We start from the raw sequence: 16,166 nt of genomic DNA, 5'->3' as shown, positions 1-16,166 counted from the left end.
GACTTTGCAGTAGCTGCCCAAACCGGCAACCCCATTGGTGTCCAAAGGCTTTCCCAGACACCTTTAACAACCAAAGCAGGCTATTTAGTCAATTAAATCTGTAATGTATTGGTTATGAAAATCAATTGAGAAATATATTAAGTCTGCATTAATAATTCATGTCATGGAAAGTTTAATTCTCCTTTTAAAACTTTAATTTTGAGAAATTTAAAACTTTAATGTGCACTATATATATATATATATATATATATATATATTAAAAGTCATGGCAAGAATTGTAATCATGCCATGTGTTGTTATTCTTGTCACGTGTCGTTTGATAAATAACGTGGATTCATGTTATATTAAACACGATCGTCAATGTTTCGTCACACAAATTTATGTTCATAAATTCTAAATTTTTAATTGAACTTATATACGAATTATATACTTCAATATAATCTCATTCTTTAATTTACCGATCCATAATTCATATAGGTTTTATATATTTAAAATATGTAACACAAAAATACATAGCAATTTCAAAACCACAACAAGTGTTTACTTTGAAGAAATTTTTAATGATAGATAAAAATTATTTTAACAAATAAAACAAACTAATATGAAGTACAAAAGTTAGGTTACTGCATATTTCTTAATGAATTTTGATAATGTTTAATAATATTTACCAAAAAAAATTATTTTTTAAAATTATAAAACCACCAATAAATTTCACTTTAATTTATTATAATTTTTTTATATACAAAAAATAACCCGGGGCATCGCCGGGGCCTAAAACTAGTTCTCCTTTTAAAACAATGAAATCACGTTTAACATACGGAGTAGAAAATATAGATTGACTGGATTTGTTAGATTTTTTATTTTTTATTTGGTCTAATACAAAATGAAGTGACAATTACAAATTGGAGAGAAAAAATACGGAGTAGTTGTGCCAAAAGTCAAGAGACTATAACTTAATCTTCAATGGAAGTATTTGAACATCTCGCATTATTAATGATCAACTGTCAATAAATTATACCAAAGATCAATACAGAATGGGACAACCATGAGTCACAATGAATTGCCTAATTGAATTAAGAAATCTCCTATATTTACAGTTTCATAAATCGATACAGTACAACAATCAACAGACACAAATGACGTGACTGTATCGGTTGCATGCCTCATAAAATTTCAGATTTGACAACAGCAAAACTAATTTATCGTCTTCAACCTAGAAGAAACCGAGCTACCAAATCAAGTAAGCACTTTCCGGAGTTCATCTACAAGTTGTGCTCGACTCGATGAATCCACCTAAAATTCAAAATGAAAATGTTACTCTTACATTCTGATATCAAATGTAAAAAATAAATATTGAAAAGAATTTGCCGTACCTTTTGAAGTAGGGCAGCAAGACCTTGAGGCAAAGCTTTCAGGTCTGAAGCCGAGTTGCTGATATTTGACAACTGAAGCAAAACCTTCTGCACACGCAACTCTGTAAGCTTTTCTTCATAGTTAGCAGAATCATTCTTCCACTTAAAGAAAGCCTCATCATCATCCCAAGCATTGATATCGTCTCTAGAAGTATTATGAGACTCAGAGAACCATTTTTTGATCAATTCAATGGCAGATTTATGGGGCAACCCTTCACCTGCTGCAGTTCGTACAGACTTGATAAGTGATTCCTCCATTACTCTTCTGTATAATCTCTTATAGAAGAATGAACGGGACATTTTCCAATCTAACACTTCCTTAACAACTCCTTTTGCAGCCATCCTTAGTGAAGTATCATGCAATTCAGCAAACTTCGTGGCTATCTGAGTATAAACAGGCAACAGTTGTTTCTCTCGAGCTGTGATTTGCTGTTGGAAAAGTTCGATATCAGCATAAGAATTGGAATCCTTGGCTTCAATAAGTTTTCCCTTGAGACCAATAAGTTGTTGGTCGAGCCTTCCCATACACTCAATCAATTCGTTGGTTCTAAACTTGATCTCAATCATTCCTTCAGGCTCAAGTACATTTCCTTTAGCTGTTCGGTCAGCATACATTTCAATATGGTCTGAATTAATTCGACTATCCACAACAACCCATGCCCCTCCACGAAGCTCTCCCATCATGGGGATATAAACGAAAACAGGTTGATTGTAAGTCCTAAGGTTTTCAACAATTGTAGATCCAGCCTGAAGGATCCCTTCGAACAGGTCTCTTTGCCCACCTGAGAAGCCTCTCCAGTTAGCTAAAATGAAAAGGGGAAGTTCTTCCCGGTTGAAATCCAACAAGGCTTGTGCTGTCTTGGTAGCAGAATCTGGAAACCATACTTGCCCTGCTTGTGGTACCACTCTCTCATGAGAATCGAGTTGACCAGGATCTGCTGGGATAATTTGCATAACAGTCTGTGTCTCAACAGCAACTATGCCAACTGGAATCCCTCCAAGTTTGGCCCTTCCTGTGACAACTGTTCTTGCCCACCCTTCTAAAGTTTCAACAAAACTATCTTTGTCGAAAATTCCACCAAGCCATTTACCTTTAGCATCAAGTATACCAGATATAGCACCACGAGGATCACAGGAGTTTTCAGGCAGATACTCAACCTGCCTTTCTGGAGGATCTAAAGAGCGCGATATCGGAAGTTCACCACCTAAATAGGCTGGAACATAGCTGAGCCACTTCACAATAGCTGATATGCCTTCAAGATCATCAGAAACTGTGAGATGCACTACTCCGTTAGTGCCCATAATCTTTGGACCACCAAGTTGCATTTGTGAACTGTAAACCTCCCGCCCAAGTAGTTTATTTAATGCAGAAAAGCCAGTAAGAATTATGGGCTGATCAAGCCTCTGTATACAACGCATCCCAAGGCGAGCAAGATAGGCACCAATACCAACTGTTCTGCTCGTAACAAAAGTTAGAGTAAAGGTTTCCTTGTAAGCCCGTGAGTAGGCACTAGCTATAGCTCCACTTCCTGACAAGTTCTCAACACCTAGTCCGTCCTCATTACCTACAACAGTGTCAATAACCCATCGAGTTTCACCATCTTTAAGTTTTAACTCATGGGCTATAACTGATGACCCTATACGAGCATAATCTTCAGGAGTTAAGTAGACATACTGGAACCCACGCTCAGGGTTTGACTCATCAGACCAACCAACTTTAAAGCAGCTTTTTACCTCGTCAGCAACACCAAGTCGAGCCCCTGAATTAGCAGCCAAATAAATCAGAGGAAGTTTCTTAGCACAAGCAAGATCTGTGACTGCAAGGAAGAAAGCATCTTCTCTCGGTCCGAAAGATCCAGCCCTGAAGGTAATATCATTTGCTACAACCAATATTGTCCTTCCATCGGGGAATTCAGGAGTTGACATTTCCAAGCTCCAGGCCACCATACCAACATCATTAAGACCAGAGTTGCGTTCCTTCGGAACAACAGGAGTTCCCCAGGTTCCTTTTGGATCAGCAAAAACTAGCTCTGTTGCTTTTAAAAGTACTTTGTCAGAAGGTTTTTTCCCGTCTGGTGCTTGAGATGCCCATGATTGCTCTAAGGCAGTCAAGAAAGCCTGAAAACAATAGCACAAATAATGTAAGTCCATTAACATGCAACAAAAAAATAAATGAGTGCTGCCATGAGCTATGGTAGCCTGGTAATTAATTTGATACAAGTCATACAGCTCTCTGAGACTTGCATTTTGATCAAAAAGAATTAAGAAATGGTCAAGAACAGGTTTTAGGAGGGAGGGGATCAAAGTGATGGAAAATTGAAATTCCATACCAATGGGAAATCATAGCAATAAGTTGTGCTGCTTTTCATGGCCTGAAGTCGTTTGCGGGCGATACCCCCTAGCGGTTCATAGAATGCATTCACAGGTACTCCATGAAGGGGACCATGAGCAGACACAGAATGGTAGACCATTTCATGTAGGCTGTTATCCTCCAACTCGCGGTAAACCTGGACATCATTGATGCAATAACATTCATTAAATTCAAGACTATTCATGAAATACATGGTAATATTGTATTCAACCAGAAAATGTAAGAAAACTAATTATTTTTCATGATCAGCACCAATATAGAAGCAAGCACTAATTAGACTTGGAAACATGCTACTGTAATTTTGGAATTCTACACATACCAACCATATTCGAGTAATATGTTTTTATTGTAAAACAACTGGTTACATTAATGTTTATCTAATATTGGTCAAAGCAGATAATATATAACTTAACTTTGGCTTAACTTTGAAGTACAAAAGTTCAGCACAATTGCCATAATTTAAGTTAAAGTGATAAAAGCACATATTGGCAGCATTGTTCGGGGAAGTAGATTCTAAGAAATGAATTCAACTTCAGGTAACAATTTATTCTCTGTCCATAAATTTCTTTGCGTTAGGTTTGGCAGTTAAAGCATGCATATAAAAGGATTTAGCAGGTGGAAGGATTTTGGTAGACGGTGGAGAGATAAAAATGGAATACAGCAGATGGAGGAGAGTATATGAGTGGGGTGTCCACATTACACAGGTTGAGTGAGAAGCTTCCTTTTTAAGTAACTGGCAAATATTATTTTTTTGGACGTCACGAAAGCAATACAAATAGATTTTTATGGACAGAATAAGTACACAGCCACTGAGCTATACTGCTCATTCTGCACTTTCAATCAATCCAATCAATCAAGCAAAGCCTTAATCCCATAAGTGGGGTCGGTACATTCTGCACTTTAAGATTTTTAAAAAAGCACATATTCAAAACTGTCACAAATTTTATTAACATTTTGTACGGTCTCTAAAGCACCCTCAGACAACAAATTTCAAGTATACATTTCATTGCACAAAATAAAATATTGATTTGCCAAGAATTAGTGCTCAAAATTTGCTGCCTTCATCAACTAGCAATTCCATGGAAAGTGCAATGAAAATTTTGGCTTCATGCTGATTATACCTTTGAAAAGACATATATAAATATATATATATATATATATATATATATATATATATATATATATATAGGAGGAGGCTCTCGTGAGAACACTCTTTATGTTCTAAATTTTTACTCGTATGTTTTAAACTTTTCCTTAGGTGTTCTAAATTAAATCAAATATTCTAATTTAGTACTCACATGTTCTAAACCATAAATTAGTTAAGTTTAATATCATAAATTTTAAATAACTTGTTCCAAAATTTTAACTTATATGTTCTAAAGTTTAAAATGTGTGTTCTAAGATTTTTAATTATATGTTCCAGATTTTAAAGCGTATGTTCTATTTTTTTACTCATATGTTCTAAATTTTTTACTCACACTTTCTATATTCTATATCAGTTTGTTCTAAATTTTTATTCACATGTTCATAATCTTAAATCAGATGTTCTAAATTTTACTCATATGTTTAAAATTTCATAAAGCATATTTTATAAATTTTTAATCACTTGTTCTAATTCTTAAATCAAATGTTCTAAACATATTACTCACATAGATGTTCTAAATTATTACTCAGATGTTCTAAATTTTTATTCGTATGTTCTAAACTTTTACTCACATGTTCTAAATTTAAAACCAATTCTCATATAAGTATGAATTCTCACATATGAACCTATTCTCACCGGATCCCTCCCCTATATATATATATATATATATATATATATATATATATATATATATATATATATAATAAATTAGAAAAACTTACTTGTACAGAGCAGGTCTGACCAGTCACATTAGTAACGGCGACTCTCCAAGAACCATTGGCTTGTCCAGAAGATGATATCCAAAGCTTCACTTCCCATTCACAAACATTTAATCTATGCATTCTAACACCAGCCAAACTGTGAATTTCACGAGCAAGCTCTTCCAAAAGGATCTGAACAGCCGCCTCTTCATGTTGGTCGTCGATGTTCATCTCCCTGGAAACAAATAGTTGATATAGCTCTCCTTTAAGAGTAAGTTGCATCAATTACTACAAAATCCGAAGGAGGAGAAATGGTGCAATAGATACCTGTGATATGGCACAAGATCATGTATTTGTTGCTCTCTAACTATGTAGAGGTACATATGAGCATGATCAGGTTTCAAGGAAACATTGTGTGCATTAAGTTCTAACTCTTCCATTGCAGTTGTTAAAGACCTCAGGATGCTTCTTGATGTAAAAGAGATGGGCCTTTGTATTCGAAGTGTTCCTAGTTCGACTCCTGAGAACTCAGAGATGGGCTGTCTCACAAGCGTTCTCAAAAACATCCTCCGGATGGATGGCTTGTCCATGACGGTATACAGGTGCCATTGGCGATCCCGAGATGGAGTATATTTGATATTTTCATAGCCCTTAAGCTTGTCCTGAATTGATTAAAATGAGAGGAAATCAACAATGGCACAATTATATCATTTAGGTAGTATAACATTATGCAGATATTAGTAAGACCTAGATTGAAATAAAAGAGTAAGAGAACAAAGAGCATAAGAGTGACAACTCAACACCTCATACCAGTTCAAGATATATAGATAGAGGAGGTTCCAAATGACGTAGTAAAGGTTCCTCACTGTAGTAATTCTTTTCTGCTGACCAATAGAATGAATGCCTCATTGGGGTTCTCCCTTCATCTCTCTGTATAATGCAACTAACCACCCCAACACCAACAGCACGGAGATTAGAACTGACTTCTTTATCTCTTAGAATTTTGGCCAACTTATCAATTCTCTCTTGAGCCTGATCTTCATCACCACTGCACAAATAACACAATTCAAAAGCTATTAATATAAAAAAAAACAAAATATCCATGCAAATCCACTCAACCACAAGCCCAAGATATTCAGTGAACTGAAACTAGGAAATTTCCTAACAAGAGGGGATAGAAGAGTCAAGTACAGTGCATAAATGAAGGAATTAAAGCATGGTGCATCAATAACATTAGAACACTTTTTCAAACTGTAAGTATAGAGTTTTTCTACCTATCCTGCAACAAGCTCATTTGGTTATTCACCCCCACAAGTGAAATGTGCAACATGTTGCCATGGCTTCCTGGTTCTAAAGAGACACTAGATAGTGTTTCTTCAGAATTCTGAGTTGTTTCTTTCAGTGCAGCAGTAATCACCGATGGCAGAAACTGCAGAGATTTAATAACCACCATGGCCCCCCACTTTCTCTCACTGTGTTTCTCAACAAGTGGTTGGTTAGAGGATAAATCATCAGAGACGGTTGTTCTTTCAATGTGCTCCTCCATGAACTCCCAAGAAGCAATGAGGCCAGATCTATGCCACTGCATCCTCACACTTCCCTTGACGAGATAAGGCTGAGAAAAGAGAACGGGAAAAAAGAAAGAAAGAAAAGATAGAGTTAAATTATTTACAATTGTAAAATAGTAGTTGACTTTAAAATATTGAACTATGGATTTACCTGATAAAGCCTCCGGACATAGGTTTCAACAACCCGCCTCTGTAGTGTATGATCACTGTGATCAAATAAGCCCACAAGGGCATCTTCAACAGCAAGCGGAGTACTCACAAGAGCTTCCATACGCTCATTTATTGCACATTTCCTTTTTGGAGTATCCATGTTTTCACCATCTTCTGTAAACATTTCTAATTCAGAAAGGTTTCTAGCAATGTTAGAACGAAGCTCACTCAATTTGGTTTGTTCAAGCAATTGACTAGCCTTGAGAGCCAACTGCAATCATTGGAGGATTATGAATTAGTTGTTTGAGACTTCAACTACCACAGCAGCATAAATCATTAAAAGGCAAAACAAAATTGAGAGCTCATCGCTGTATATTAGAAAATACATATATTTGCGCATAATGAGACAAGATAAGCACAAGTTGGGGGATCACCAACCTCAGAATACATTGTATGGTTCAGTTGTGAGAAACGAATAAGTTTCTCCCTGTATGCAGCAGGATTTGGGTAAACTAGTTGTTCCATGAGTCGTAGGACAAGTTTATTTTTATTCTTAACACCCTGAAAATCATAAAATATGGGATATATGATGAACAAGTCTGGAGCAGAATCTACTAAAAGTAAATATAACAAATCAACAAACCTAAAGTCACATTTTTTGAAGTTTTCAGCGTACCTGATGTGATAGTACGATATCCACAATTTTCAAGAGATCCTTTTTATAATGAAGGCGGAGACGTTCAATGACATCAGCCTGGACAGAGTAATACCAAAGTCACAAACTAGCTAAGGCTGGACACAGTGTACATAATTTACCACAGACCATTAATCTAAGTACAAGCTCTATCATTTTGTTATGCAAAAAGAAATCAATTGTTTCTTCATCGAATGCCAACACAACTGATAGAGTGATAGTGACAGAAACCAGGGAACAGGTTTGAAAATAAATAAGCACACGATTGAATAATGATCATCAGCCATTCACAGTGTGGCACCAAACCCAAGCACTCAATCGTTAGTATAAAAAATTAGTATACATGCACTACCAGATCAACAAACCTGGATATTGTCGCTGAACAATTCTTCAACGGACAAATACTCTTCAAATAGAGACTGAACAATAACACGAGCATGACTCTCTCTTCCACCTTCATAAGACTTTACAAGACTCATTAAAGGCTCGATAAGCCGCTCTTGAGCGCCTCTCTCTTTCTCAGGGCATGAGTTTAAATGGGCCTGTGAAGAATTCATACTACTTACATGAGTAACTCTCAGGGTGATGATTTACAGAAGGGAATCAAAGGGAGGTGCTGACCTCTAGAACACCTTTCAGTAACTTAGCAGGAAATTCAACATTATGAGAATTGGTGATTCCTTCAAATTCTCTATACTTAGATTCCAACTGAAAGATAAAAAGAAAGGGAATGAGTAAAGATATAAAAGAATAGCAGACAGATACAGAATGCAATTATTTCTCAAGCTTGATGATAAAAGTAGAACGTAGAAACACACTTCATTTCTCAGATCTTTGGGAAGCCTGGTTGTCAGAACAGATAAGCATTCTTGCCATTGTAGGAAAGGAAGTTCAGGACTATCAAGGCAGACCAGCAAGCTCTGGATGACCTGAGAAATTACGTAACAAACAGGTAAGAATGGTTTCTCATAAGAAAGCAACAAACACAGAAAATTACTTTTTAAGGACCTGCAACAGCCCCTTCAGAGGCCATCTCATTAAGAATTGGAATCATAATCAGTAATGAAACTATGTAATTAAGTTCAAGGAAAATTAAATCATGAACAGAATACTTACTTCATCTATCTTGTGTTCATAACCTGCAAGAATCATCCGCACTGCATTTAAACTTGCAGCACATCTCTGATGAACTTTTCCTGATATGGCAGTTGGAGGTCCCAGGGTAGGAAAGCTACCACGGAAAGGCTCAGCTTTCCTTACAGCAGAAGGATCATCTAGCTCTAGTCTTGCTATAAGCTCACCAGCCTACACAACAAGCACTTACATAAATCCCATTTTAAAATTATTTTCTTATTTACTATATATACGATTTAAATGATGCTCACCTGCATAGCTTGACCTTCCGACATATGAAACTGTATTACACCAGATGCAGGGGAAAGCAAAGGCATACACATCTTCATAACTTCAACCTCGGCAAATGGTGTATCTGCATCTACATGACTATTATCTGGTACCAAATACCGCATCAGCTTACAAGGTGTCTCCGCGATTAACTTTGAAGGATCATGATCATTCTTAATATAGAGAAGGAAAAAGGTTAATACCAGCCCAGATATGATAAAGATTTTGAGCTAAGATGCAGAGAGAGAGCGAGAGAGAGAGAGTACCTGAAGCAAACAAGTTCTTCCATCAATAAGAAGACGAGTTCCTGCTGCTTCTTCTTCAGCATATATTACGTGACTGTTCCCATCCAACTGCGTGACATTTTAAGGTAAAAACATTCAAGAGATTTATATCAGCATATAGAGCTGAACAGCAATTGTTCCATATTAATGGGTGTAGGCATGTAGCATTTAAAGTAAAAGAAACTCCTCCCAGGCCAGCACCTTTGCAATGTAAACCTTATGGACAAGATTGTCTACTTAAAACAAGATAGGGCATTGGTGTTGGCATGATTAATTTACAAGCTATATGGTATAGCTACAAGAATCCAATTCTTTCTTAAAAAAAGTGTCAAGTTTATGTTATAAATTGCAAAGTATCATGAGCATGATGCATAGGGCTGACCCAAAAAGGAAAGGGGCTGATGATAACCTAAAAAATGACCAGATAATTTATTACATAAGTTTTCAGCTAATATAGATTGAATTAAATGTCTCTCACTCTCTCACTTGATTATCATCCGTTTGTTTTGTCGTTGAAACTAGATAGAAGGTTGTGATTAACTACTGAAGTCATATATATTAATGATGCAGCTCTTACCTGCATCAAGAGACCACCATCTCTTAATGTGTGTATTTCTGCCTCAATCTCAGACTCATTCAATTTCAATCTGTAGCTTCCTGGGCCACCCCTCACCATTTCAATCTGAGAAACAGCAACCATGTTATGGTAAATTACAGTGTCCAATAGTGCAAAAATTATAAAATAAAATTGTCATGAAGGTAGAAAATAGCCTGAAACATACAGTGTATTTGCTCCCCTCAATATTTAGAGCAACTTCAGAGTGGACAAGTGATATATGCTGCAATCCCCACAGCAGAATTAGTCTGAGATACTGAAAGAAACAATGATACCAAAAATTAAGTAAACCTTGACATTCTCTGGTGTATTAAGTACCTTTGGAGGAATTTGACCCTTCTCAAGATAGCCGATATATTCGGAAACGGTGGCTGCACTACTAGCAGAAGCTTTCTGGAGAAAGACAGCAGGGAAAGGGAAATATCATTAAGATTAGTTATTGCCAAGTCCAATGACTATGAACCATGAAGCTTTTCAAAATAAACAATTTGATGTGTTGTACATACATAGAGTGCTCCTCCCACAACAGATATGTACCAGGGTGGCCTTTCGGCTCTGACCCTCATTGCAATTCTGCTATCCAACCAACCTGTATGAAATTTGTTATCTCTGTAATCTGAAGACTGGAGAGAAGGAAAAAATATAAGGGTAAAAACTTCCGCATCTTTTGGACTTTTGGTGGCTTTAATGGATGGTGGAAACTGGGAATGAAAATAACATAAAATCTCAAATTAAGGCTCACATTTAAAAGGTCAATGGTATAATCAACATTAGTGCGAATTTCTCCTCGGATTTGAATTTCTTTCAAGCCAAGAACCATATTTGCTATGGCCAAGCCTCTCGATTCACCAAATGCAAAGACATGGCCTGCAAAGAAGTTGATTATTTAACCTTCGTCAACTAAACCAAGTTACCTTGAAACGAAGAAAACTACAACCAAGTCACAACATAATCAGAGCCAGGAGAGATTTTATTTATTATAAAAAAGACTCAGTAGAAGAGCCGACTGCATCAAACATGCTTTACAAGTATACATATTATAGCATATATCTGAATCTGACAAATACATGTATGAAATATCTACTATCTACTGTGTCAAATTATGAGGAACCTTATCTACTTCTTGCATGTTGCTTAGTACATACCCTTACCCAGTTGTGATGAAAAAACTAGTATATTAGAATTTCCTTCAATCCATAAATGAATACACTAAAGCAATTGTTTATTAGATTGTTTCACAAAGTGTTAATCCAACAGATATGTTATATATATGAAACCTAAGATGTAATGTATCATCATTTTTAAAGCACATCACAATTAAACGGCAATTGAAGATCAAATTCTCCTCAATTTCTCATTATTATATCCAAAGTATATTTGGGTGAACATTAAAAGTTGTACTCCGCGTCATAAGTTGGACTTTTGACTTACCAAATTGAGAATCTGAAAACTCATGGATGCCTCCTCCAGACTGCAATGGTAAATTTTGATCATCATCACGCTCAAAAAATGAGCCAAGCAAAAGGATGACATTAAAATTTGAGAAGAAAAGGTACCTTAACAGAGAAGTAGGCCCACACATTTGGTTTACTTTTGAAACTCAGCTCCTAATGAAGACATTCATGCTATTAGATACCTTTAATACTATTGCAAAGCAAGCAAAATAGCAGATTGGGAAAGTATAATAATAATAATAAAAAAAAATAAAAGAAACAAAAAACCAGGATAATCTAACCTGAACTTTCCCGCTAGTAGGCTTGAACCCATCATCTGGGTCCTCACTTGTCACACGTACAGCAACACAGTGACCTTTTGGCTTCACAGACTGTGCCTTGTCCATATCAAAAGTCTTAGCCTCGATTGAAGTATTTCTCCAAGTATCATAACCCCCACCATGTTCCACCCCATAGAATCGCCTAATTTCTTTTTTTAATATTGCACGAGCAAGTCAGCTTAGAAACAAGTACAAAAGAATACATATGTTAGATTACGGGTAAGGAGCAGGTCATTTACCAGGAATTTTCCAAAGAGGAATACCCATGCCCACAGCGACCTGAGCAGCTGGAAGATTTATTTCAGCAATCCACTCAGTAACAGGATGCTCCACCTGTGTTGAGCGAATACAAGAAAGGAAATTGAATTCATCAGAACTACAGAATTTAGTCGTTTAACTATGAATAAGGAGCATAGAAGTAGAATAGATAGTTCATACTAGACATAATAGCCTATTATTCTATATACAATTTTGAATATGAAGGTGCAATTGTATATAACTTTACACGGCATGATTCACATAAATTTAAAGACAATAATGAATATGTGTTAATTTGTCTGAAATAAAAAAATATATTTAAAAAAAAAAAAAGGCAAAGCAATTCAAATAAACATGCCATGCAAACAGGACATTGTGAAACATAAAAAATAAAAATAAGGCCAGATGATATCCAGTTGTCATTTTGCATCCTGCTAGCCCTCATCATATCTACATTTCTTTTTCTTAATTCATGATTTCATATCATAATTACTAATGAGAAGTTCAGGATGCTCCATACCTGTAGTCGAGGATTCAGCTCAAGGAAGAAAAACTCGCCAGTTTCCATACTGTACAAATATTCAACAGTTGCTGCTCCCACATAACCTACAGTTTTGGCCAACCTTCTAGCTGCCTCCTCGAGTTCCTTTACTGTTTCTGGCGGAGCTACTGTTATCGGGCCCTCCTCAATAATCTGATCAATTGATAAGGACAGATATATTCAAAACCAAGTTTTTCCAATGATGTATATACATATTTTACAAAAAGAACACAAGTCCTTTTAGATAAGCTTAAGCTGTACTTGGGACACGCTAAGTTAAAGTTAAAGATTTAAAGTTTATCGACAAACAACTAGAGGGTTAGGACAAACCTTCTGGTGCCTCCTTTGAACACTGCAATCACGACTATGTAATGCAGCGACATTGCCATAGTGATCACACAATAACTGTACTTCTAAGTGCCGACTCTGCAAGGCATCAATAATGCCTTCTTAGACAAGAATATAGACAAAACCATTTTCATGAAAAGAAGTATGTATAGCTCATCCTGATACAAGATTACTGTATCACTGTTGTAGGAAGTCTAACCTGTGAAGCCACCTTCATGATGAATATGGGTGAGCCAGGAACTTCACCCTGCACTTGCTTGAACAATGCCCTTACTTCATCATCATTGTGAACCTAAAAAAAAAAAAAAAAAAACAAAACCCACGAGTTTATGTAATGTTGGGAAAAGGTTATTTGACCACATCATCCCTAACATCTAACGCACCTTTCTTATTCCTTTCCCTCCGCCACCCCAAGAAGCCTTAATCATAGCTGGATAACTGACCACTTGACAACTAGCAACTGCTTCCTCTGTAGTAAAAACACAGGCTGCCTTGTATACATCCTCAGGAATTGATACTATGCACTCCTGTTTGGCAACTCTCACCTATAGGATAGATGCATAAATAATGTGATTAGCAAACTCCTAGAAGTAAGCAGAATTGTGAAGCCTACAAGAAAAAAATTGTGCATACATGAGAACCACTCCAGGGAAGAGTAGGAACGTCAGCAGATTGAGCAATCAATGATGAACCAATTTTATCTCCAAGAGCAGCCATAGATACTGCTGGGGGTCCAAGAAAGATAATCCCCTTTTCCATAAGTGCATCTGGCAACTCAGGGATCTCAGACGCGTGTCCCCAACCAGGCCAAACTGCATCAACATGTGTCATTTCTGCCATCTAATAGAAAAGAGAACAAAAATATATACATTAAGTCTCACCCACAAAATTTTACCGTCAACAAACACGCAGTTGTCATGTAAACTGAACCGAAATGGACTATGGTCAATATTTTCTAGTTCTCTTAAATGTTGGCTAAATATCGATTTATAATCAACTCAATAACATAGGAAAATAACCAAGGACAACAATGCTATCACAGCAAGATTCACGGTACCTCTACAATGAGCTGCACATTGGCATAGTTATTGTTGTTAGTCCCACCAGGGACTTCAACAAATTGGTCAGCCATTCGAATATGCTCCGCGTTAATTCTCATGTCTTCTGGAGTAGCCATAGCAACTAATGTTATAGCCTTCTCCGTTCCAAAAGTCTCGTAAGCCCATGTCCGGACACTTCTTATAAATTTGACAGCTGCCATTCCATTGTTTGCAATCAATATACTATGAATTGGATTCTTTCCATCAAGAGCATAACAAAACTCATCCACAATGGGATCTGTAGAATTCCTCTGTACAACTCTTCCATTTCTATTTGCAATTGTTGTCAATAATGTCGCCATCCTCGGATCTTCCTTGTTATCTTCCTTGTTTACAGGTTCACCCCCCTCTTGGTATTGCCCAAAAACCCGGCCACTGCGCCTACGACTGGTAATCAAACCAATAACAAAATCTCATCAATTACTGATCAAAATGCTTATAAACATCCCATTTTTCCATTACATACAAAAACTCCCACTTATTACATACAAATACAATCTAATCTAATACATGGACTACACAAAATTCGCGGTGTAATTTAATTTTGTTTTTTTTTTCCCTGCCAAATACAAATCAAACTATACAAAAACCTAGTATAACATGAAACAAACTATCAATTCAATTAAATTAAGCTTTTTAACATATGAATATATGATCATTCACTACAACTATCAACAATTCACCTGCAAAACTGGGTAATCATAAAATCCCACAATAACAAAGAAAATTAACAACAAAAACAATAATTAAAAAATTACATACCAATTAAACAAAAGGCAGGAGAAATTGTATGAATGCTTATATTCATATAATTGACTTAAATAGAATCATACCAGTTTAAATTTATACAAGTCAAGTAAAATTCAAGAGTCAACAATTGAACATAGAAAAAAATTGTATGTCAATCAAATGATGTACTTGTATAATTTAGACTACAAATATAAGTAAGATGAAGTCAGTCAACTAAAGCCAGCCACCAATATCAATCACATTATTCTAGTAAATTCACACTCTTCTTCATACAAGTTAGCTCAACTACACACTACCAAATTTAAACCAACAAACTCGAATCAAAAACGACTCGAGTTTATAAAAAACGTACCCGTGTTACAACAGATGGGGTCGGCTACATGAACCAAGTTCGATAACTAGGAAACTAAATTGGCATCTGGGTGACTTTATATTCTTGAATCAAAACTAAGATCATATAATATAATGTGAGTAATACAATGTAATATTTTGGGTTTTTTTTTTGTGCACTATTTATTAATATTAATATAAGAAATAAAAAATAGGAGAAATTGATTGAATTGAAGAAGAGTTAGGGGGGAAGAAGGGGGTTGGTTTGGTTTGAGGCGCAGAATGCCTTCTCTTCATTAACGACTCAATTAATTTGGGGTCTGTTGCACGTGGCAACTGCCCACCTTTCAGCTACCATTATTCCTCCTTTCTTTTATGCTGCAACTACCCCTTTCATTATCATTGACCCGTTAAAATTTAGTAGTTCTTTCGTCTTTAAAAGTTCTTATTATAATATTATTAGATTGAACTGTAATTGTTTCGCGTAAAAAAAGTTACGTCAAGAAGAATGTTAAGAGACGAAGGAAGTAAATTTACCCCATTGTAAATGTTTGATTTTATAAATGTGCATCTTATTGGATTGAAAATGTAGATTCCGAAATGTAGATTCATTTATACAAATAAATTTAGAAAATTACATTCTTTTTGATGATAGATTTAGATTTATTATTTTGATGATAGATTGGTGAAAACAATAAATTATGAAAGTGACATTATGTCG

General features: G+C 35.9%; 1 protein-coding gene across 3 annotated transcripts; it reads right to left on the bottom strand.

Annotated features, from left to right (window-relative positions):
• Positions 1–926: 926 nt before the first annotated feature.
• LOC110682789 (acetyl-CoA carboxylase 1-like) lies at positions 927–15,752 on the bottom strand. Of its 3 annotated transcripts, none has more exons than XM_021859131.1 (32): positions 15,468–15,752; positions 14,323–14,752; positions 13,899–14,105; positions 13,649–13,810; positions 13,465–13,557; positions 13,248–13,343; positions 12,897–13,070; positions 12,358–12,451; positions 12,080–12,267; positions 11,901–11,951; positions 11,776–11,815; positions 11,087–11,211; positions 10,851–10,967; positions 10,663–10,737; positions 10,511–10,567; positions 10,306–10,410; positions 9,711–9,797; positions 9,426–9,617; positions 9,157–9,345; positions 8,859–8,969; positions 8,662–8,748; positions 8,406–8,582; positions 8,023–8,100; positions 7,785–7,907; positions 7,348–7,617; positions 6,903–7,243; positions 6,439–6,676; positions 5,956–6,290; positions 5,650–5,863; positions 3,743–3,919; positions 1,374–3,530; positions 927–1,293 (listed from the first exon to the last, which is right to left on the bottom strand). In XM_021859131.1, exons 2-32 carry the CDS (start codon positions 14,665–14,667, stop codon positions 1,237–1,239), a joined length of 6,762 nt encoding a protein of 2,253 aa, XP_021714823.1. In that variant the 5' UTR covers positions 14,668–14,752; positions 15,468–15,752; the 3' UTR covers positions 927–1,236. The 3 variants fall into 3 exon arrangements, with proteins under 3 accessions (XP_021714823.1, XP_021714824.1, XP_021714822.1); XM_021859132.1 differs by lacking the exon at positions 15,468–15,752 and adding an exon at positions 15,199–15,288; XM_021859130.1 differs by lacking the exon at positions 15,468–15,752 and adding an exon at positions 15,128–15,231.
• Positions 15,753–16,166: the final 414 nt, after the last annotated feature.

The sequence above is a fragment of the Chenopodium quinoa genome, unplaced genomic scaffold (genome assembly GCF_001683475.1).
Source record: "Chenopodium quinoa cultivar QQ74 unplaced genomic scaffold, ASM168347v1, whole genome shotgun sequence".
Classification (NCBI taxonomy): Eukaryota; Viridiplantae; Streptophyta; class Magnoliopsida; order Caryophyllales; family Amaranthaceae; genus Chenopodium; species Chenopodium quinoa.
This window is presented reverse-complemented; position numbering and strand designations above follow the sequence as displayed.